This window comes from Furipterus horrens, unplaced genomic scaffold (genome assembly GCF_987537825.1).
Source record: "Furipterus horrens unplaced genomic scaffold, mFurHor1.1.pri manual_scaffold_6, whole genome shotgun sequence".
NCBI lineage: Eukaryota > Metazoa > Chordata > Mammalia > Chiroptera > Furipteridae > Furipterus > Furipterus horrens.
The window spans coordinates 172,996,681-173,021,669 of record NW_028327176.1 but is presented as its reverse complement, the minus strand read 5'-3'; the positions used below and the strand labels follow the sequence as shown (position 1 = coordinate 173,021,669).

The 24,989-nt window shown below is 39.1% G+C and overlaps 1 protein-coding gene across 1 annotated transcript in view; it reads right to left on the bottom strand.

Moving 5' to 3' along the window:
* The window catches only part of ECT2L (epithelial cell transforming 2 like), a 70,332-nt gene extending 46,911 nt beyond the window's left edge, over positions 1-23,421 (bottom strand). The window contains exons 1-3 of the mRNA XM_090280674.1: positions 23,312-23,421; positions 21,845-21,957; positions 2,399-2,561 (exon numbers count right to left, since the gene is read on the bottom strand). Coding sequence (XP_090136800.1) covers positions 2,399-2,561; positions 21,845-21,957; positions 23,312-23,413 — 378 coding nt within the window. The 5' untranslated portion in view covers positions 23,414-23,421. The remainder of the gene's footprint in view (positions 1-2,398; positions 2,562-21,844; positions 21,958-23,311) is intronic.
* Between the last annotated feature and the right edge of the window lie 1,568 nt (positions 23,422-24,989).

The following is a 24,989-nucleotide window of genomic DNA, read 5'->3' as shown; positions in this document are numbered from 1 at the left end:
TTAACTCAATGCACTAGTTTAAGAGCAAATTAGAATCCAACTAAAGAGGTAATTAGTAAATGGAAAGACAGACTATAAAGAAAAGTCGGACTGAAACACTGATGCCCAAAAGGATGGAAAAGATGTGTGAGAGAATGGGAAGCGTATGAAATATGGTGGGCCTGTGTAAGATGAGCATTGGAGTCCCACAAGGAAAAGAGAAGCAACATATAAAGAGAGAGCATCTGAGAACTTTTCAAAATGTATAACGGACATTCAATCTCAGATTCAAAAATCACTGCAAAACACAAAACAGGATAAACACACACATACACACACACACCTTCTAGGTACATCGTGATAAAATTACACAAAAGAGAGAGACAAACATCCTAACATAGGCTAGAGAAAATAGAAATATTGCCTTTAAAGGAACAACAATAAAACTTTCTACTTCTCAACAAAGAGTTATGGAAGACAAAGCAATGGAAAATTAAGTACTATAAAAAATTAACTGCGAACCGAGAGTTCAAATTTCCAGTGACAATAACCTTTAAATATGAAGGCGAAATAAAGACATTTTTAGATAGAAACTAAGAGAGTTTGTCAGCAGCAAACTGCATGAAAAGAAATATTAAAGAGAATTCAGAAGGAAAATGATCCCAAATGGAAACTCAGAGATGCAGGAAGGTAAGAAGAATGACAGAAAAAGTTGTTACTTATAAATAAATATTGACTGTATAAAATGACAGTAATGAAGGGGGGTCGGGGCTGGGTGAAAAAGGTGAAAGAATTAAGAAGTACAAATTGGTAGTTACAGAATAGTCATAGAAATGTAAATTACAGCATTAGGAATATTACAGTCAATAATATCATAGTCACTACGTATGGTGCTAGGTCAGTACTAGAATTATTGGGGGGACCACTCTGTAAAGTACATGGTTGTCTAACCACTATGCTGTACACCTGAAACTGATACAGAATAATATTGAATGTAAACTGTAATTTAAACATAATAATTATAAAAAAGAAAATAATAGTAATAGTCTTGTGAACTTCATATATTTAAATGTTTGCCTATTTTGTATACACTTGAATATATATATAATCATATATGATGTTAAAATATCTGACAACAGCCCTGGCCGGTGTGGCTCAGTGGATTGGAGCTGGAAGGTCACTGCTTCGATGCCCAGTCAGGGCACCTGCCTGGGTTGCAGGTGAGGTCCCTGGTTGTGACGATGTGAGAGGCAGCCAATTGATGTTTCTCTCTCTCTTCTTCTCCCTCCCTTCCTCTCTCTCTAAAAATAAATAAACAAAATCTTTAAAAAAATAAAATATCTGACAAAAGCATAGAAACAAGGGAGCAAGGAGGATAAAGTTAAAGTTTTTACGCTCTTTGCATGATCTCCTAAGTGGAAAAATAATCCTAGGATGAGTGCTGTAATCTCTATGGTAGCCATGAAAGAACTTCTACAGAATTCATGATTAACAATCCAAAAAATATTAATAAATAAATATTTAAGTACTCCAAAAGAAGACAGAGAGAAAAATGAAATACAATACACATGGAACAAATCAAAAATAAATAGTAAAATGTTAAACTTAGACTCAAGTATTTCAGTATTTACATAAATGTAAACAGACCAAATTATCCCAGCTGAAAGTCAAAGACTGCTAAATGTAAAATGAACAACTGCCACCATATTCTTTTTTAAAATATAAGGACAGAGCAAGGTTGAAAGTAGAAAGACGAAAATAATATATTGTGCAAACACTAAGCCTAGATTTTTATAGCAATACATCCAGGGCTCACAGATGGCTTTTGCATGTGGTCCCATCACACAGAGCGAGGTATTCTCTGAGACCAGAATCTCAGCCCAAGCCCACCCTGGAAAGTGTGTATATGTTAAAGAAGTAAATTATTGACGTGTTTTAAAATTATATCTAGCATTACATTTTATTCAATCTTTTAAAAGGAAATGAAGAGACAAATAGGCCAGTGCAGAATTAATGGCAGAGGATATCAATGATCTAGACTTATCTTCTTCAACAGATATTAGCCAGAGAGAGGTCAGTTGAAATTGTGGTCATACAGCAATTTTCAAGGTGACTTATCATGGATAGAATAATAATATATAAAGGTCAAAGCTTAAATAATTTTTATGAAAGAATGCCAAGATAAAGTATTTTCTAAATAATTGAGTATTTAAAAATTATTAAAATTACACAAATTATTAGATTAGCGTATAGCCCCTTACAAAATAAATTACTGTAACTTATCCCCATTTTTTTAAGGGGAAGTTAATTATGGCTCAGATACCCTCAGTTATCTTTAGGGAAGAAAGTTGCCCTCCTAGCCCCATTACAGATTACTGGTGTATTTGGGCCCCATTGCTAGGAAGTGACAAGTAGGAACCTGTTCGGTTAAAAACTTCCAGGGCCAGCTGACTTGTGCAGCAGCACACAAATCTTTCGGATTCAGAAAGGAAAAGATGTAGAGAGAAATGAAGCGTGGTAACACGGTAGAGAAATCCACTTTGGCCACTTGCATCCTTTCTGAAAACCGGTCGTGGAAAAACCTAAGAAGAAATATACAGACATTTAATTCAGCACACTAGTATCTAAAATTGGCTAAAAACTCAGTTTAAATATTAGTCATTGTTCTTTCTCTAATGGTCTACTTGTAAAAAATAATTAAATTCTAGGTGACATAAGGCATATTAAAAAAAAAAAAATACTGTGCCCACTTTTAATGATCCATTCCAAAGAAGAAGATGAATAACAAAAATATCTCAAATCCACAGGAAAAAAATCTGAAATAGACTTAGTTGTTTAAGCTCTAAATCTGAAGTTTCTTCCCTCTTTTCCATCACCCCAAATTCGATAAATCAGCAAGGCCTGTCAGCTCTACTTCCAAAACATAGCCCCAAATCCAACCACTTCTCTTCATCTCTGCTGCTGTCACGCTGGCCTAAGGCACCTCCACCTTCTCCTGCGCTATTGCAACAGCCTGATGGTCTCCCTGCTTCCACTCCGGGCTTCCCAGAACCCATTCTCCACACAGCAGCCCAAGTGGGTTTTAAATGCAAATTAGATGATGTCATATATGCGAGTAAAGACTTACAATGGCTTCTCAATGCAATCAGAATTAAAAACCTCTGGCTAAGTCACACTTACTGGTGAAATATTAAATGCCTTTCCCCTGACATCAGGAGCAAAGTAAGAGTGTCCACTCTCGCTATGTCAGTTTAAGATATACTGAACATCCTAGCCAGTTCAACAAGACAAGAAAAGAAGTAAAAGGCATACATATTGGAAAGGAAGCAGTAACATTGTCTCACTGCACGTACCATGTATGTAAAATTTACAAAACAAGAATTCCAAACAACTATGGACTCTACAAAACAACAATTTAAATTGTTGAACTTATGAGTATAAAATTATTGATAATTTTCTTTTATTACCTTTTTAATGTTTGTAGGGTTTACAACAATAACCCCTTTTTCATTTCTGATATTGGACAATTTGTGTTTTTCCTCTTTTTTTTTTTTTTTTTTTTTTTTTGCTTTTGTTAGGAGTTAATCAATTTGATTACTGTTTTCAAAAAAAAAAAAAAAAGCCTTTCATGTGCTTACTATTTGCATGTTGTATCTTTTCTTATCCTTTTACTTCTAGCCAATCAGTTTCTTTATATTTAGAGTATATCCCTCGTAGTCAGGACACAGATCTTATTGTTGTTTTTAGCTCATTTGACAACCATCTTTTTATTTGAGGCTTTAGTCCCCTTATATTTAATATAATTATTGATATGTTTGAACTGAAGTTTTAACTTTGTTTGTTGTTTGGTTGTTCCATCTGTTTTATGAAACGTTATTTCTCCTCTTCTGCCTTGGTTTGAGTTAGTAAATGTTTTGTATTCCATTTTAATTCCTTTATTGGCTTTAAGAATACTTCATTAATTACACTTTTAAACTGTTGCAGGAAGTGTGACAGGCATCTTTAACTTTTCATAGTCTATTCAGAGTTAATATTAATGTAAAACTTTAAAAAACTGTGCAACAGGCTAATTCTCACCGTTCTTTGTGCTTTGTTGTCATATATCCTACTTCTACTTACAAATCCCACAATACACTGTTTGTTTTTGTTTGTTTGTTTTGTTTAACTTAAATATTTTATATTTTCCCACCAATTTACTGTTTCCTCTCTCTTCATTCCTGCTTATAAATCTGTTTCCATCTGTTATCAGTTTTCCTTATCCTGAAGGACTTACTTTAGCATTTCTTACTGCAGGTCTTCTGATAACAAATTTTCTCAGTTCCTTTTACCTAAAAATTTCTTTATTTCACCTTAATATTTGTGGCACTATTATGACTCCATTAATTAACTTAAATATTTATTTTCACCTTGTACCCAATCTGTTTCTGCTATTTCTCCTCCTCCTTCTTCTCCTTTCCCTCCTCCTCCCTGCTTCTTCTTCCTCTTCCCCTCATCCATATTATTTTAGTAAGTCTAAGAATCATATCATTTTATCTATAAACACTTTAGTGTATATACTAAACAAGGAGAACCTTAAAAATATATATATTCTAATACTATCATCATACTCAAATAAATTCAACAATAATTTTTTAATGTGACATCTATGAAGAAAACATTTTATATGACATCCATCAAAAACACTTCTTACATTGCATTTCAAGCTGCCTCAGCACAGATGGATCTTGAATGAACACAAAATCCAAGGCCCTATCGAAGTGATCATCTTGGCGCCGTATAGTCCAGAGACACTTTGACAGCCCATGAAAGATGCACCGATGGCCCTGCACCGCCAACTACAAAAACTAACAGATGAACAAAAAAACAATTGTCCTCCTTAGATATTAGCAATAAACATCTGCTACAGTCCCAAGCCACCACATAGGTGGTCAGCATTGAATACGAATCACTAGAACAAGCAAGTGTGGAAGCAATCCAAGTATCAGCAAGTCAAACTCTTCCCTGGAACTCCTAATCTCCTCCAAGCTTCATAGAATTACAGATATTTGTGACCAATCTCAGAGCTGATAGGAAACTTTGGCAATAAGAACCTACCAGAATTCATTTACCTCAGGCCATTGGGTCTATAGAACTTTTTCTCACTACTAAGTGGCTGCTGCTGCCCCGGGTCCTGATGGACACAGGTGAACTCACTGAAAAAACACCTGTGATTCTGAATAGATTTGATTCTGCAATGTGTCTTCTCTGACCCAAGTTCCCATAGAGTGGGTCAAGCCTCAGAAAATGTCAACATGAAATGAAAATGGCACCTTACTTACATTCATGAACAGGTTGCTGAGCATCCATTAGACTCAGAGAAAGTCTTGACTATGACTTAACCCACACTGCTGGCTTAACTTGGGCCTCATCTACAAGTCTTGGGAGAAGGACAAGTCCTACCATGCAACAAAATACCAACTAACACATATAGAAGGAATTCAATTAGAAAATCACCACTTGGTAGCTTTCACAGTGATAACTGCTTCAGATGAGAATCATCAATGGATGTATCAAACACATTTGATAAGAGACAGGATATTTGCATAGATTCAAAATTTTTTAATTAATCAAGTGCTGGGAAGATGTGGAGAAAGGGGAATACTTTTGCACTGTTGGTGGGAATGCAGACTAGTGCAGCCACTGTGAAAAACAGTAGGAGTTCCATCAAAAATTTTTAAATGGATCTGTCTTCTGACCCAGAGATCCTACTTTTGGGAATGTATTTGAAGGAACCCAAAACACTAATTCGAAAGAACATAAGGACCCCTATGTTCACCGTAGCGTTGTTTACAATCGCCAAGATATGGAAGCAGCCCAAGTGGCCATCAGTAGATGAGTGGATAAAACAACTTTGGGACATTTACTCAATGGAATTCTAGTCAGCCACAAAAAAGAAGAAAAGTTTATCCTTCGTGACAGTATGGATGGAATTGGAGAACATTATGCTGAGTGAAATAAGCCAGTTAGAAAAAGACAGATAGCATATGGTTTCACTCATATGTGGAATCTAATGAACAGACTGAGCCAACAGGCAAAATAGACTCATGGATGGAGAGCAGGGTGGCAGCTATGGGTGGGGGGAGGTTAGGGGGTGGGGAATTGAGCAAAGAGGAAAAAGCACTCATGGACATGGACAACAGGGTGGTGATTGTGGGAGTTAGGGGGGTATAAGGGGACCAAATGATAATGGAAAAAAATACAATATGATTTTTTTAAGTCATCATTTAAATACTTGTTAGTTACTTATTAAAGAACAAGTACAAAATACTTCATAATGAGTCATCTTAACCAAGTGGTAAAGTCAATATCACAAGCAATGGGAAATTGTCATGGTTGGCCCCCGATATGATCCACTGAGAAGAACACAGCCTTGCTTCTGTGTTATTCCTGCCAAGAATGTAATAGCCTGAATGTTATCTTGAGGAAATATCAGCCAACCACAAACTGAAGGTCATTCAACAAAGTAGCACATCTGTGCTTTTCAAGTGTCAAGTAAGACAAGACAAGAACCCAGTGAGCAATTGAAGGTTGCTATAGAGACATGAAAATTAAAGACACTGGATGACAGTGGATTGGATTCTGGAATGAGGAAGGAAAGGACAATTGTAAGCGATATTGTTGGAACAATCAGAACTATTCCATGGAATCTGTGGGTTGGATGGTAGTGCTCTGTCATGCTGATTCCCTGATAGGGGAGGATATGCTTTGGTTTTTCAGCAGACTGTCCTTGTTTTTCTAAGACACCGTGTTTTTAGGCATCATGTTGACAACCTACTCTCAAATGATTTGGAATAATACGTCAAAAAAAATGGCAAGCTTTTACATCAAGGAATCCAAGTGAACAGCATAAAGAAATTATTTATACTATTTTTGCAACTTTTCTGTACGTTAAAAATTATTGCAAAGCCAAGAAATTTTTTTTTTAAAGAACAGGCTACATGCTTTAGTTCAAAGGTTGAATGGATGCCTATTATTTTGTGTGTTTCTATGCCCCTGACTTTATTTTAAATCACTGTATGGCCTTATGAGACAAAACACAGTGGCTTCAAAAATGAAGCTTTTGGCATGTCAGTCTGGGGAATGTGTGAGTGTGTGTGTATGATGTAAGCAGGGGGGCTAAGGACGGACTTGTGCCTGTCCTGGTAGCATGTAGTTTCCACAGACAGAAATGCCACTTGGGAAATCTGCTCAGTATTGATAGAGGTTAACATTCAAGCTGAATGAGCCTGTGCCCACACCAGGAACAGTTCATCTCAATGGATCCCTGGCCTAACTCCTCACTGTCCAAGGTAGGCTTCACGGTCGTCTCACTGGCCCTTAACAGACAATTTCCTCTCATTTAAAATTACAAAAAGATCAATAAAATAAGATGCAAAACAGAAATGTTTTCAGCCTCTTTTTAAAAAACCGGTCTCAGTATCTTCGGCGTTTTTGTTCCCATCCCCTTCCCACCCTAGAGCCTCTCCTGTTCCATACCAGCAGAGCAAAAGGGAAGAATTGAGGCTGAGTTACTTTTTAAAGAAAATGTCAATTATACATGTTTTTATATTTGTTCCTGGTCTGTGCTGCTACAAGGACACATTCAAGTATAATGAATCTTGAGCAAGAAGAAAAGAAAATGCTTCGGTCACATTAAAAAAACATCAGTCCACGAGCAGCAGAAGTAGGGCAGTTTGCAGTAATCACACTGTGGCTCATTGCATTTTAGTTAATGTTGCAAAGGAAGAAATCTGTGAAGAGAAATAACAACATGGAAGGAGACCACGAACAAAATGTGCTTTGCTTGTTTATTGTGACAAGGGTAGCCTCGTTTAAATAATTCATGATAATGCTTTGCAGTATGCTACTGAATGTACAATGTGTACTTTGCAAAAAAAACAAGGCTTAGTAATACAGTATGGGACTTGAATCTAATTCTCTGCTCTTAAATTTCTGATAAGAAGTGGAAAGAATCTGCCACAATTGTGATGAAAATGACTGGGAGAACAGCCTGGAGAGGTGGCCTGGAGAGGGGGGACTGGGTTTGGCACAGGCACCTGTTCTCTAGTTGCCTAGGTACCTCTTAGTATTGTCTGGTGGCTTTATAAATATGCTGTATGTGGCCTGGTAGGGGTCTGTATTAGATGGCTTTCCATGAGGATGCCCATGTGACACAGAATAATGGCCGGGACTGGGATAAGAAGGAAATGGAGAACCAGGTGCTGAAGTCTTCAGTGAGTAAGAGAGCACAGACATAAGGAGGGGAGACTGAAGAGGTGTCTTCTTTCTTTTTTATTTTTTGAAGAGGTGTCTTTTTTGAAGATTTAAAATAATGTGTATATTCCAGTTCATAGTTATATGGATGGAAGCACATACGTACAAAAATTAGGTTATATCTGGGTGGTGGGGTTATGAGTGTTTGGTATTGTCTTCTTTTCGTTTATCCCAATTTTCCAATGCTTCTTCAAAAGCCTGGTATTGTCCGGACTGGTGTGGCTCTTTTAGTTGGGCATCATCCCGTAAAATGAAAGGTCAATGGTCTGATTCCTGGTCTGGGCACAAGCCTGGGCTGCAGGTTCAGTCCTGAGTCAAGGCGTGTACAAGAGGCAATCGATCAATGTCTCCCTTTCACATCTATGTTTCTCTCCCTCTCTTTCTTCCTCCTTTCCCCTCTTTCTAAAGATAAATAAATAAGAAAAAATATTTAAAGCCTGGTATTACTATTGAATAGACAAAAAGAGCCCAAGGCTTCATACATGTTCCCTCCAAGTGGACACATGTTCTCCAAGTCTTTGCTTGTCTAACTCCTACTCTATCTTCAAACTCCAGCCAAATCCTCAGACAAGGCTTTCCCGATCCCCTGGACTAGGTGAAGTCCCCGTTACTTTTCTTCTGTCAATTAGCACAGTCAAAGCTACTTACTTCACATCTATCAAGCTGGCCAGGCCTGACCTGGATTGTGAAAAATAAAGAATAATGCATGCACACAGACTTGTCATTGCTGTGTAATTACAGTGTGACTTTCTCAGTTATTCCTCAACTCAGTCCTTTTTTGGACTCACCATCAAATGCCTGTCCCCTCCACTGGACTGTAAGTCCCATAAAAGAAGACATGGTGGCTGTCTTATCTGCTGCTCTGTCCCAGCAGTTGGTATGGTGCTTACGATTTGGAAAGGGGCTAAATGAACGTGTGTAAATTAGAATAAAGAATGAAAAATAATAAAAGTTGAAAAAAGAGAAAATCACTGCATGTATTAATTTCTTGTTGTCACTGTAACAAATAACCACCAACTTAGTGACTTATAACAGTATGGATTTATTCTCTCCATTCTGGAGGTCAGGAATCCAAAATCAGATTTGCTGGGCTACAGCCAAGGTGTTGGCAGGGCGGGGTCCTTCTGGAGGCTCTGAGGGGAGACTGTTTCCTTGCCTTTTTCACTCTCTAGTAGCTGCCTGCATTCCTTGGCTCATCTTCAAAGCCAGCAGCAGAGGATTCAGCTCGCTCTCTCTCTTTCTCCCACTGCTTCATTATCACATCTTCTCTCTGATTCTGATGTCTTTTTTATCCCTTGTAAGGACCACTGAGTCCCTGTAATGCATGATAATTGCCCTGTCTCATCGTCCTTAGTCACATCTGCATGGTCCCTTTGCTGTATAAGGTAAACCCACAGATTCCAGGGGTTAAGACAGGGACACACTTGGAGGCCATTATTTAGTCTACCAAGGTACTCCAACTTCTGAGATGTAGAAAACACCCCAAAATATTTACACTGGTATAAACTGGCACTGTCAAATATCCAATGATAGGCATGGACAGTCCTCTTTCTCTATTTTATAACAAGTCTTCGTCTACTAAAATAGGGACTTCAGACGGCAGGACTACCTTTTACGCTCTGTTAAGTATTGAATCCCACACACCCAGAACTGCGCTCAGTATACAGTAGGAATTCAGTAAATATTTGTTGAATGATGAATGAGTCGGCACAGATGAAAGCACTGACTCAGAGACGAATTACCTGAGGAGAGAGAAGGGTGAGTGTCTCTCATAGGAGATCACTGATCACTCTTTCCTCCGTGAGGGTTTTTATGGAGTTTGCTACGTGCAGAAATGCATGGGGTAAGCATGCAGACCTCCACCAAGTGGTTGGGAGTAATGACAAGTGGAAACATAAATCAGCACAGGGAGACAGGTAGCAAGACCGTGAGGTGCCAAGGCATATCATAGAAGTCTAGATGTCTCTTTTTACTTAAACATTTTGTTTTCACATTTTACTGATGAGAATGTGGGCTTCACAGAGCAAGCAGGCTTCATTAGCTTCAAAGAGTACATTGCATTCCTATCCTGCTTCTAAAACCTCCCAGAGTGTGGGACCAGCAGCAGTATGGTATGTGGGGCACGTTTGCCAGCCAGTGAAGGCTTACGGGCCCATGTTTTGGTCCGACTCTACATAGTGGCTACAGCCCTTTGTACCATACACACCAGTCCCCCACACACGTGGTTCTAAGGAAGCTGACTCCATCTCTGGCTCCACGAAGCACACAATGAAGGCTGAGTCCATTCCAGTGGGCCATTCCCCTGGCCACAGTAATTAGTCAGAAGTGGGCACGGATCTAAACTAGGCCAATCAGAGTAAAGCATAAAGAAACACTTTCTTCTTTAGGACATAACAGGGGAAACATAATAGGTGAAGCCAAAGCTGCAGAAGGCAGAACAGAGGGATGATAAGAAACAAGGTATTGGTTTTGTTACTGAACCTCTGGATCAGGCTTTAACTGTAAGCCTGATCCAGAGGCTCAGGATGAGAGTAAAATATGTGTGTCAAGTTTAGCGTTGCTTACAATGAAACACCTTGTCAAAGCATTAAGTAGCACCACAAGCAAAAGATGAGAAAGGCACCTTCAGAACCTGAAGCGATGATTTTATTACGTTGAGAACAGAAGGAAGGGACACTCACAGGGTCCCTGTTTCTGCCTCCAAGGAAGAGTAAAGTCAAGAGGTGGAAGAAGTCTTGGGGACTTCACGTCACCCAGGGCCTGTGCCTTACCCTTTGCTGTTCACAGCATCCTGCTGGGAACTGGGTAAAAACAGCTTCCACAGCTCCATTCATGGTGTGTTGATCCAAAATCTCTATGGTGTGAAACTCATAATCTGTGTTTTTACAAACTAAGTGATTCTGATGGGCCCACCCCTTCTACCCCTCCTCAACCTTAGTAGATTTGAGTGCCCATTGGTAGAAGAGGCAGACTACTAGCTCCAGATGCTGACCCTCAAGTCAGGTACAAAGGGTTGGATATATGTCTGGTGGTTTTAAGAGTATGTATAATCCCTCTGAAGCCCTGAATTAATTAACTACTTAGACTCTGACTGAGGGCTGAAGGCTCTCTCCTGTGTGTAAAAGACATCTGTTGGACTGCTAAGTACTTTTTTGTTTTTCCAAATCTAGCTGCTTCTCAGCTAGATCTAGAGAGTTGATATGACCAGAGAAGTAACAACTAGATAGATGGACTCTTATGGACCATTTTAAAACCTGTTTATCTTCCTTTCACTTTTTTAAAAAAATTGAATTTATTGGAGTGCCTGCCATTGGTTAACAAAATTATATACGTTTCAGGTGTACATTTCTATAATACATCATCTGTATATTGTATTGTGCATTCACCACCCCAAGTCAAGTCTCCTTCCATCACCATTTATCCCCCCTCTTACCCCCGTCTACCTCCCCCCAACCACCTTTCCTTCTGGTCATGCCCATACTCTTATCTGCGTCTATGATTTATTTCACTTAATCCCCTCACCTTTTTCACCCAAACCCCATATCCCCCTCCCCTCTGACAGCTCTCAGCCTCTGCTCTGTATCTATGAGTCTGTTTCTATTTTGTTTATTTTATTCATTAGATTTCACATATAAGTGAAATCATATGGTACTTGTCTTTCTCTGACTGGCTTATTTTACTTAATACTCTCAAGGTCCATCTATGCTGTTGCAGAAGGTAAGATTTCCTTTTCTTTTCTTTTTCTTTTTTTTTTTTTTTTTTTTTTTTTTTTTTTACCACCAAATAGTATTTTATTGTGTAAATGTGCCACAGCTTTTTTTATCCACTCATCTGTTGATGGTCACTTGGGCAGCTTCCAAATCTTGACTATTATAAATAACACAGCAGTGAACATCAGGGTGCATATATTCTTTCAAATCAGCATTTCAGGTTTCTTTGGATATATTCCCAGAAGTGGAATCACTGGGTCATAAAGCAGTTCCATTTTTAATTTTTTAATTTTTTGAGGAAATTCCATACCGTGTGGCTGCACCAGTCTGCATTCCCACAAACAGTGCATGAGGCTTCTCCTTTCTCCACCTGACAGGTGTGAGGAAGTATATCACTGGGGTTTTAATTTGTATTTCTCTGATGATTAGTGATGTTGAACATCTTTCCATATGTCTATTGGCCATCTTTATGTCCTCTTTGGATAAGTGTTTATTAAGATCCTTTGCCCATATTCTTATTGGATTGTTTGAGTTTTTTTGGTACTGAGTTATATAAATTCTTTATAAATTTTGGATATTAACCCTTTATCATCAATGGAGCATATGTTCTCCCATTCGGTGGGTTGTCTTTGCATTTTGATGATGGTATCGTTTGCTTGCAAAAACTTCTTACTTTAGCCCTTGCTGGTGTGGCCTGGTTGATTGGAGCACTGATTCTCGGTCAGAGCACATACCTAGGTTGCAGGTTTAATCCCCAGTTGGGGTGTGTATGGAAGGCAACTAACTGATCGATGTTTCTATCTCTCCCTTCCTATCTCTAAAATCAATAAAAATATTTTTTAAAATTAAACTTTTTGGTTTAATGTAGTCCCATTTATTTTTTTTCTTTTGTTTCCCTTGCCCAAGGCGATATAGCAGGAAAAAGTAGTGCTACAAGAACAGTCCAAGATTTTACTGCCTGTGTTTTCTTCTAGAATTTTTATGGTTTTGAGTCTTACATTTAAGTCTTTAATCCATTTTGAGTTTATTCTTATGAACGGTGTAAGAATGTAGTCGTTTCATTTTTTCTGCACATTATCTGTCAAATTTTCACAGCCTCATTTATTGAATAAACTGCCATTACCCCATTGTATGTTCTTATCTCCTTTGCCAAATATTAATTGACCATAAAGGCATGGGTTTACTTCTGGGCTCTCCATTCTGTTCCATTGATCTGTACGTCTATTTTTATGCCAGTACCATGCTGTTTTGATTACTATCACCTTGTAGTATAGTTTGCTATCAGGTGGCATGGTTACTCCAACTTTGTTCTTCTTTCTCAAGATTGCTGTGGCTATTTAGGGTCATTTGTGGTTTCATATAAATTTTTGGAATATTTGTTCTAGTTCTGTGAAATACATCTTTGGTATCTTAATGGGAATTGTGTAGAATTTATAAATTGCTTTGGGGTAGTATGGACATTTAATGATGTTAATTCTTCCTATCCATGAACATGGTATGTGCTTCCACTTATTTGTATCTTTTTCACTTTCTTTCCTCAGTGTCTTATAATTTTCTGAGTACAGGTCGTTTACACCCTTAGTTAAATTTATTCCTAAGTATTTTATTTTTTGATACAATTATAAATGGGATTCTTTTCATTTTGTAATATTTTTATTGAATATATTGGGGTGACATTGGTTAATAAAATTATGTATGTTTCAGGTTTACAATCCTACAACTCATCATCTGTATATTGTATTGTGTGTTTATCCCCCCAAGAGGATTGTTTTCTTAGTTTCTCTTTCTGATAGTTTATTATTGGTGTATAAAAATACAACCAATTTCTGGATATTTATTTTATATACTGCTACTGAATTCATTTAACAATTCTAGTAGTTTTTGGTGGCATCTTTAGGATTCTCTATATACAGTATCATCTCATCTGCAAATAGTGACAGTTTTACTTTCCCTATTCTAATTTGGATTCCTTTTATTTCCTCTTCTTGTCTGATTGCTATGGTTAGGATTCCCAGTATTATGATGCATAAGATTGGTGAAAGCAGACATCCCAGTCTTGTTCCTGATTTTAAGAAAAATGCGTAGGTTTGCCCATTGAATATGATGTTGGCTGTGGGCTTGTCATATATGGCCTTTCCTTTCACTTTTCTTAAAAAAAATAAGGAAAAACAGGGCAGCTCCAGGGCTAATGAAATCAATGATGTCATCAAGGGTCAAAGATTTTCCATATTTGGCTTACTCAACAGTTTGCTTTGGCCCTCAGGCTTATCCCCTGAGATGGGTCCCAAATGACTGACTAGTGTGAGCATTAACTCTCACACAACAGAAACCACAAGCTAGGTGGTTGGAAGAGGGCATGTCCCTTCCTCATGTCCCTATTTAAGTCCCTTTGAGAATGAAGAAAATGCTGCCAGAAGCTCTCTAGCAGCCACTCTTTTAGATCTCCTTGGGCAGAATTCATATATACACACCCTTTCCTAAACCAGATGCTGCCAAGAGGGATGGAATTATCATGATTCTGTCCAATCTGACTCACCCTTGGTGGGGCGAGGTGATCAGTCACCCCTGAAGCACATGATACCTGGGAAAAACAGGGCTTCTGTCAGGAAGGGGAAGAGAAACTGCACGGGGGGGTAATCAGCAGTGACCGGCCCACTAAAGAGGCATTGAGGAAAGAAGGGGGCAGATCGATGCACCCGCCTAAGTGTGTGACCAACCCAACCTTTGTAGACACAGCCCCTTTCCTTCCAAGTTCTTATTTATCTCAGTCCTCTTCCTCTTTCCATTTAAGATACTACTTGGGGGTGTTTATTTTTTTCATTATTTTTAAAGTTATTTTATTTTTTAGAGTAAGTCCTAAAATGTTTTTAAAGTGTTCCTTATTAAAGTTTTGTTGTCATACAATATTGTATTAGTTTGAGGTGTATCACATAGTGATTTGACATTTATATACTTTATAATTTGATCAGCACAATAAGTCTATTAACCATCTATCGCCATGAAAAGTTATTACAATTTTATTGACTATATTTCCTGCATTTTTTACTACATCATCATGGTTTATTCATTTTATAACTTGAAATCTGTACCTATTCTTCCTCCTTCACCTTTTCGACTCATCCCCCGACCCCTCTACACTGGCAACTGTACGTTTGTTCTCTGTATCTGAGTCTCTTTCTGTTTTGGTTGTTTTTGTTTTCGTTCATTTATTTATTTTTTTTAGACTCCACATTATACAGAAATCATATGGTATTTCTTTTTCTCTATATGACTTACTTCAATTAGCTCAATACTCCTTAGGTCCATCTATGTTGTCGCAAAAAGCAAAATGTCACTCTTTTATATTGCTGAGTAATATTCCATTGAATGAATATATGTGTGTGTGTATATATATATATATATATATCACATCTTTATTGATCTCTCTATTAATGGACACCTATGCTGTTCCATATATTGGCAATTTTAAACAATTCTGCATTGAATATAGGGGTGCATATATCTTTTCAAATCGGTTGTTTTTGTTTTCTTATCTAGCTGAGATAAATACCCAGAAGTGAAATTGCTGGGTTGTAAGGAGTATTAATTAAATGGATAAAAGTGGCTTTATTATCTGGCAGTGCTACTCTTATTCATTTTTTCTTTATGTTTAAATTTTTCTAACCATTGTCTATTTTTCTTTTCTGGAGTAGCTTTAGAATCAGTTTCTCAAGGTCAAGAAGGAAATTCCATTTGGGGATTTAAACTGAAACGGAATTGAACTTGAAGATTAATTTGAAGAGAATTAGCATTTTTGAACATGGCACATCTATCCAGGGTTATTTCTTATAACTCTTTAATACAAATGTATAGCTTCCTAATTAACAGTCTTGCGCTTGTCATTTTGGTTTTACACAACAAAGACAGGGAAATAGAGCAGAGAGAAGAGAGAGAGGGGAGGGAGAGAAGGAGGGGAGGGAAGGAGGGAGAGACCTAATAAGATTGTTTGATTCCAAGTATCTAGCCCAGCCTGAAGCTAGACACATCTTACATCACTAAATTCACATTTCTTCTTAAGGTGGTTTGAATTGTAGTTCTGTTATGTGCACCTGAAAGCATCCTGGTCACGAAACCAAAAGAATAGTAGAGAGTCGGGGGGCAAGAAGACGAACATCATGAGTTCTTACTGTGTACCACGGGCAGGCACACTGCTGCTGCTTCTCAGACTTGCTCGGCCATTTAGGTCTCACAGGCAGCCACTTCTACACTAATTCTGCTGTAACCCCCCTGGATGTTTCCTAACGAGATTCTTAAATATGGAATACAGACAGATAGTCCCTAGAGAGCTCATCTCCCTTTCCCCCAAATTCTCTGTGACTATGACTCCTCCTACGCAGAGGTTAAGGGGACACTTGGTAGATCTGAAAGCTAATATGATGTGTTTTATAAATGGCTGGTGATATCACCTATCCTGGCTGGTTTGGCTCAGTGGATTGAGCGTCGGCCTGCGAGCCAAGTGTCGCTGGTTCGATCTTCCAGTCAGGGCACATCAGAGAAGGAAAACTTTGACTCCAAAAAACCTCCGCTGCCTTGCGGCATACCTCTTTAGGGGAAAGGCTAAGGGAGTAAACCCCGACAGAAAATCCGGAGCCGGAGTCCCGAAGGCGGTTTGACGTTGTAGTCAACACCGGCAACTCCTGCGGCGCACCTGAAGCCAAGCTGTATTGACTCCGTCTTTCCCTTGGACCCTTCAGCTGCGAAGAGAGGGGGGGTCTGCTGCATGGGCAACAGCAGACCCTCCATATCACCCTGCCCAGGCTCTGTAGCTTCAGCTTCACTGGAGAGGACACTCCAGCGTCATCGCAAGATGTCGATCCAACACGGGAGGAGACAGATACCGTGTCACTCCCGAGTCGGACTGCACAGCCATTCTTGGCGGTGCAGATAGACTCTTAAGAAGCTACACCATCGTCTCTCGAGACGGACGGCTGCCGAATAGACGAATAGGTATCACCTGGGCTGCTGCATTTGGGAAGTTGCGCAATAAACTTCAAGAGGTGCCATTCACACAGATGACAGTGTGAAATAGCAGCCTCTGGAGTTGTGTGACAGGGCACCCCTAGCTTTTATTACTGTGCATAACTCCTTTTGGATTTGCTTTATAGAGGTCTTGAATTAAATAATGAAGTATTGAATGAAGCAAAGTATTAGTAATCACCTCTATTCAAAAACGTTTAATACCTTGAAATTTTTATTTCTCCTGAGAACTACCAAATGAATGAGCATTTTTTCTGATTACCTTTTTGTTATTGTTGTAATAGGAGTGTTTTAGACGTCTTCATTCATTCAACAAGCATTAGTTAAGGGGCTGCTATGACCTGGTATTGCTCTAAGTGCTAGGGACAGAAAGAGTCACCAGAAGAAGTTCTCACATCCTAGTGGGCAGGTGGACAATAAAACCAGTAAGCACTGTATATAACATAATGTCAGGTGGTGCTAGGTGCTACAAAAGTAAGTTAAACATTGTTAAGTAGAGAGACACCATTTACAAAGTGGAAGTGAGAACTTCAAGTGCATGGGTGTGCCTAATAAAAGCCAATGAACTGCCCACCATCCACTCTCCTTCTGTCCCCATTCCCACCCAGTTAAACAGCTTTGGGCTTTTAATTGCGTTTCTCCTTTTCTTGTAAACTCAAGGGTTTTTCTTTCTTAGCTTTATCCACCCCAACCCGACCCCACAAACAAGAAATGCTAATATTTCATATGATTGCCTACGACCATGTGATCTCTGTGAAAGCACAGGAACATGTCCAGACTATGAGCTGAAGGGAGGGAAGAGTTGAAATGACTCGAATTTCAAGCCTGTTGGATATTTAGAAACCCAGTGTGTCCCTGAATACTCCCCTCCCTTCTCCATTGCCTCCACACAGAAATATTCTTTCACAAGGACGTTCAGTAACTCAGAGTGACGGAGCTGTTCTACATTCAAGGTTAACCTAGAATTATGTTGTCTTTGTACAAGATTTTCCTCACAGTTCACAACGGAGATACACATACATCCTCAACTGAGCCCTCCCTGGGGCAGCTTGGGGAGAGGGGCGGGTGTACCGAAGGTGGGCGTGTGTGTGGGGGGGAGCATGGTGCTCTCTTAACTGTACATTGGTATGGTCTCTGCCCTCCAGCCCCATCTCCAGTTGGCTCTGAGGGAGACGCAGAAGGAAAATGAATCCTTCACTGATAATTATCTCCCTCTCCCCTGAGAAACACACACACAGACAATCCATCCATCTCAGGAAAGTGAATTTGCCTGAATGCTGCCCCACCCACCAGGCAAAGCTACAAGTTTGAACAGCTCCAGCGGTGGACTGAAAGGCCTTTGTGCGGGCGTTGCCTGGTAAGAGCAGACGAGATCTGGAACCGGTCTCACCGGTTTGGCGGGGAGACAGGTGCAAACTTCTCATAGGTTTCTCCAAGTGTGACAGACACAAACATCCCGGTTACCTTTAAAGGGTCACAGGAGAGGTGAACCCATCAAGTGATAGGAGGATGACACACTGGAAACCATTAGACATGTGACCACAAAAGCGCAATGTATTGGGGGAGATGCCATGATAGAGGTTTGTAAAAACTGCTGGAGGTGAAAAATGAGCAGGGAGGGCTTCCCAGGAGAAGGGACATTGAAGTTGAGGTGAGAGGGAGAATTTGTCAAAAGGATGGTTTCAGAAGTAGAGCCTTTGAAAACTGTCTTAAATATCATGTAACTTCATTGAAGAAATCTTAAATTGTAACAGCATGGAATATTTATTAGGAAAGGAACATCGTAGATGTTTTACTATATCTCACAGAGATAAAGAAGGGACTTTTAAAGAAATTGTGATAGCATATTTCTGACCAATACTGCAATATCTTATTTAAGCTTCATAGCTCTAACTGCCTGAAGTAAAACAATATTATTCAGAAATTACAAAACAAAACATCTAAAACAATGGCTTCTCTGCCTTGAAAACAAAGTATTTTGCACAAATATATAGCTTGGCTTACATATAAAGATTTCAGTCATTCAGTTAATGCTAAATTCTCCCATTCACAACCTTATTCACAGTTATCGGGGAACAGGGACTATAAAACTAAATATGATTGCAAAGAAATGCTTAATAATTAAAAGTTGACTGCCTGTCACCCTTTGACCCAGCAATTCCATTCCTAGGTATATACATACCTAAAAGAAACACATCCATATAGAAAAACTTGTACACAAATGTCCATAGCACCATTATTCACAGTAGCCAAAATGTATAAACAACTCAAATGTCATCAACTGATGAATGAATAGATAAAATATGGCCTATCCATAGAATGGAATATTATTTGTCAATAAAGAGGAAAGAAGTGCTGATACATGCTACAAAATTATTGAACATTGAGAACATTATAGAAGGCCAGTCACAGAAGACCACATATTGTGTGAAAAGTCCAGAAAAGACAAATTTATAGAAACAGAAGATAGATTATTGTCTTCCCAGTGTTGAGAGGTGGAGATGAGGAGACTGCTAATGGGTAGGAGCTTTCTTTTGGGGGTGATAAAAATATTCTAAACTTCAATTGTGGTGATGGTTGCACAACTCTGAGTTTACTAAAACTGTTGAATTGTATCCTTTAAATGGGTAAATTTTATTGTATGTGAATTATATCTGAGTAAAGATGTTTAAAAGAAAGTTGATTGAACTAACTTGAATCTCAAAAAACAAAATGAGTTGGGGTTTAAGATTTAATCTAAATTGAGCACAGTTCAAGTTGGATCACACATGAGCACATGGGATCTATCTATAGATGTTGGTAGAAGAGAAGAAATGGCTGATTAAAAGACATGGGGAGGAAGTAGTATAAGAAAGACTTGATCCAGACTTTGGGGAGTGAACTGATTGGTGTTAAACAACAAAAATCACCACTACAAATTAAAGATGGGTTCAGAATGCCAAATCTCGAGACCAGAAATTGACATACAACTTCCCCTAAAATCGGCGGCTCAGAACAAGTAATAAGAGCTTTGTTAAACTATGAAATGCAAACAGTTCTCTGCAGAAACACAGCTGCTAGGAAACAAAGCAAAGCAATTTCACTGAACAGATTAGTTCCATATCCTTGTCCCATAGAAAGAAGGATTCAGATACCAGACAAAGGATGCAATTTCCAGTGACAGAATGTCAGGCCTAATGTTAATAAGCCTCAAAATATACCAGAAGTTCTCTAGTGTCCTCTAGTGTTAGCAACTAAAATTGCTTGTTTTATGATACAGGAGACTACACCTCAAAGCAATTATGGATTTGGGGTTGGTCTTTTATTTTCTTATCTTGAAAGCTGTCGAGTTGGATGTAAAAGAAAACCTAGCCAATGCCTGCCATAAAAAGTTCCCTTCCGTGATTTTTAAGTATTGACTGAAGGGCTATTTTTCTGTGGCTTCTTTTTGCAGCCTTTTCAACACAACCGGGAAGGCGTGTCTCCCTCCAGTGACTCAGTGACTGACTTCATAAGGGACAGTCGGTTAATAATCCACTATGAGCCCCATGGATGCAGGAGAAAGCTGACAACTGAGAAGGTGAGCGAGTAGGTAGGAGAGATGAAATGGCCCATCAGAAGAGATGGGCAGGAAAAAGTGCAAGAAAAAGTGGGAGGCAGGTATTGCACACTAAAATAGGCCAATTTGGTCTTGCACAACTCTCAATCAAGTGCTTTTTGGTAGCTACCTAAGAAGTTCAAAGTCCCCCGAACCTCACCATGGGTTGCAGGGAAAACCACTAACTCCTTAGTAAATAGGCCCAAACCAGTTCACACGGTCTCTTCTGTAAGCTTAAAACCCAGCTCTCTGTCCTTTGGGTGAAAGGTTCACTCATCTGAGAAACAACAAGAAACAGTACAAATTCCATAAACAGGATTCCACCACTGCCCTCACTGTTGACCTCAGGCTACCAGAAATTCCCAGATTGACAAGGCCATTTGTTTGGGGATGAAACTTAGGAAACCATCCCTCCAAGCACCTGCTACCAGTCTGGCTGGATTCTTCAACCACATCCAGGCATGCTGCAGGGCTCTCCAGAATATTTTGGTCTGTGCCACACCTTTAATTTCACCAGAGTCTCCATTTGTAACATTCATTGGCCAAGTTGAAAAGCCACTAGTCCCTCTGATGATAACTTAACATCTGATATTTGCAGTGTTAATTAGCAAAATATCTGGTGATAACTGAGACCGTGACCTTTCCAATACAATGCTAGTATAAATTCCTGATCAGAATACCAGCTACCCCTGGTGTTTCAACCATCACCTTCAAATATCACACTGTTTTTGCTGGAGTATTTCAGAGTAAATTGTAAACATAATAGGAAAGAAGGGTAAGAGCAAGCACAAGGACCCATGGACAATCACTGACCACCGCTGTACAAGTCTTGCCCTTATTCCTAAATCTGCTACCACTGTTGCTTCTCAGATACTTTTCAGATCCATTCATTCATGTAACCAGTCTTGATGGGGTGCCTACCTATATACCAAATATCTACTTGATAATATGTTGTCTGTCTGATAGTTCCAGGGAGGATTTAATATACAAGGGGAATGTTAAAACTTCACTGGCTAAAGCTATTCACAAGTTTTTGCAAAAGTTAAATACCCCCCCACCCTGTGGTATGAAGAAATTAAAGCCCAGAGGTTCCATTTCCCCCTCAAGGAAGCAGCAGTGGAAGAGTATATTTATAAACCTTAAACTATCAATGGCTTTGCTTGTTGTTTTTTTTCCTAGGGAAAAAAACCCTTAAAGGTTATATAAACATTTTACTACATTTTATTTTCTTTAAGAAACAATGATAATTACATGAATAGGCCATATTTACCTTAATTGTGATTTAGTGCATCGTAAAAATATTCTGAATAAGAATTCTTGACGTTGCTTGTTAGTCCAGAGGTCAAACCAATGACTTATAAGAGCAACTCTTTCCTGAAAGAGCTGTAAGGGGGAGGGGGGAATGACAGTTTTCTCTGTAGTTTAATATAATCTTAGTTGCTAAGCAAAATTAGGCAATCAACAACCTCACAGCTCATATTTGCATAGCACTTTACAGTTCACAAAGCACTTTCACATACTTAGTAGAGGTCTCTCCCTTTAGCTTAACCTGCTTTCTGATACAGACAAGCACAGGCTTGTTGGGTGGGCTGGTGGAGAACGTTGGTGGGAGATATAATTAACAGATGGACCCAAGGAGGCCTCTTTCAAAACAAAGAGGTAAAGAATCCGGGCTCTTGTTTCTACCTTAGCTAATATGGCCGGGGGAAACAAACTCCAAATATTTCATCTTGAAACACAAACAGGCTACTCTTGTTGAATTGGGAAAACAAGGCTATTTGAAGTAGGTATGACTTTACTAACTCACGGTCCTATACCTTCATAGCACCCACTGAAATTAAAGTTAATAAATATTGCTCAATAGCCCTCGTTAGACCTGTCTCCGGGAAAGACATATGCAAAGAACCAGCATCTCGCCAAACCTGGGTTTCAGTCCAGCTTTGCTCAGATGACATGTACCAGCTCCCTGGCTTGATTACTCAGGCTGTCGTCCCAGCCTGTAGAGTCTCTGCCCTTTGTGAACCGGCCTGAACCACACACATGAGCTCTGCAGGCCCAGTCAGCCTTCTCCATTAAGGTCTGACAGAGCCATTCAAGGACTACTTCCTGGGCTACCTCCCAAAGTGGACAGCCCCAAGCCAGTGACCACACCGTTGGCACAGGTGGGAAGAGGGGATTAGAGAAATACACAGCAATACCAGGATGGGCTAAATTACCAGCCATCATTACCTACATGATAAATCCTAACTAAGGATATGAAATAATAAGACAAATAATACAAATAAGCAGTACAATAATAAATAATAATAACAAAAAACTAAACTCCATGTTTCGTGTACTCACAACTATTAACCTACTTTTGCCTTCTCATACACATTAATAACTCTCTCCACACCACCAAAACGCCTCTCTTTTTTTTTTTTTTCTTTTTGTCTTCCCTGTCATAGTAAACAGTGTGTGCTCTGGAGGTTTCTGTTTTGTCCCTGGAGGTAGAGAGGAAAGGGGAAACAGATCTGGAGCCTCCCATAAACTGGGGACTAGGGTAAGAAGAAACTGTCTTTGGCGCAGACAAATGTAGGTTTATTTTTGTTTAAGGTGAAAAACTAAATTCTTTAGGGGTGTTTTTTCCCAAAAAGAAAGAACACAACAATAACATATGGCAACATGAGACCCAATACATCATAGTAGAATCAGCCTTACAAATTAAACCTGTTTTATTCTAGAGTATGTAGCTTACCTGACTATTTAATGACTTGTTGCTAAACGGTGTCCAGGCACTGAATCTTGTGTGGAAACTCTCCATTTCCAGATTTTTTCTGGAAGAATTCCCAGCTGACATCGCGGCAAATTATTTTCTTCCAGTCCTAGTAACTAGGTTCATTACAACAGATGTTTAATTAAGATCACCTAGAAACAGCCAGTATATTAATATTGTCCTTATAGAGATTATGTAATTATAACAATTCATTTACATATAGATCCATGGAAGATAATTCATACACAGGAGTTCACATACTCCAAGTCATTGTAATTTGTTCTGTCCTCATCTCATTATACCCAAATGGGAATCTAGACCAGAGTTGTTTTTACTTTGCTGGGAAAATGACTTAGAAATTGGAATGATTCTGTATCGATCAGGAATATTGACTTGACTTTATTTTCAACTGGAAAGCAAGACTCTGAAGGGCGCAAAGATGTCATTCCGCCTGCCTATCTTTTGAGGACACAAGTCATAGAGAATGAAGAGAAAATAAGGTAGGCTAATGGATTATTCTTATTATCTCAAAGTTTCTATGGGTTAGAAATCTAGATATAGCTTAGTGGAATACTGTATTAGTCTACGAGGGCTGCACTAACAAATTAACACAGACCTGCTAGCTTGAACAACAAAAAAATATTATTTTCTCAGTTCTGAAAGCTAGAAGTCCAAGGTCAAGGTGCTGTCAGGACTGGTTTTTGGTGAGACTTCTCTTCCTAATTTGTAAACAGCCACCTTCTCACTGTATTCTCACACGGCCTTTCTTCTAGGCACATATAGGATAGGGAAGGAGGGATTGAGAAAGAGAGAGAGAGCGGAAGAGAGGAAGAGAGAGATCTGGTGTCTCTTCCTCTCCTTATAAGGATACCAATCTTATTGAATTAAGGCCCCACCCTTACAACCGCATTTAACTTTCATTGCCTCCTTATAAGTTCTGTCTCCAAATATAGTCATATTGGGGGTTAGGGCTTCAACACGTGAATTTGAGGAGACACAATTAAATCCATAACAGGTACATCTGCTTCAGAGTTTCTCATAAGGTGGCTGTAAAGGTGTTTGGCCAGAACTCATTTCATCTGAAGGATTTGAAGTTCATTCATGTGGCTGTTGGCAGGATTCAGTTGCCTAAGGGCTGTTGGACTGAAGGCCTCAGTTCTCACTGGCTGTTAGCTGGAGCCCTCCCTTGCCTTCCTGGCCACGTGAGCTCGTCCATAGGGTGGTTCAATGGCCGCTGGCTCCCATCAGGGTGAGCAAATGAAAAAGCAAGAGAGGGCACACAACAGAAAAACTCTTTGTAACCTAATCTCAGAAGTGATATCACATCACTTTTGCTCTCTTCTATTAATAAGAAAAGCAAGTCACTAGGTGCAGCCTACACTCAAGGGGAGAGGATTATGTAAGAGCATGAACAGTAATGCAGTCTATCACAACTTAGCCTTTGGGTCAGTTTCCTTCTTTTCCCACATGCAGAGCATATTCACCCACCTTTTTAGGGAGACAACCCAAAAGTTCCATCTCATCAGTACTTTTAGCTTAGATTCCAGGTAACATGAGTGATTCATAACAGTCTCTACGGATCCAGATATAGCTCCTGTTGACCTAGAGATCTCTGAACTAAGAAGATAAGTTTTCTGGCCCTAGCCCCTATATACAATAT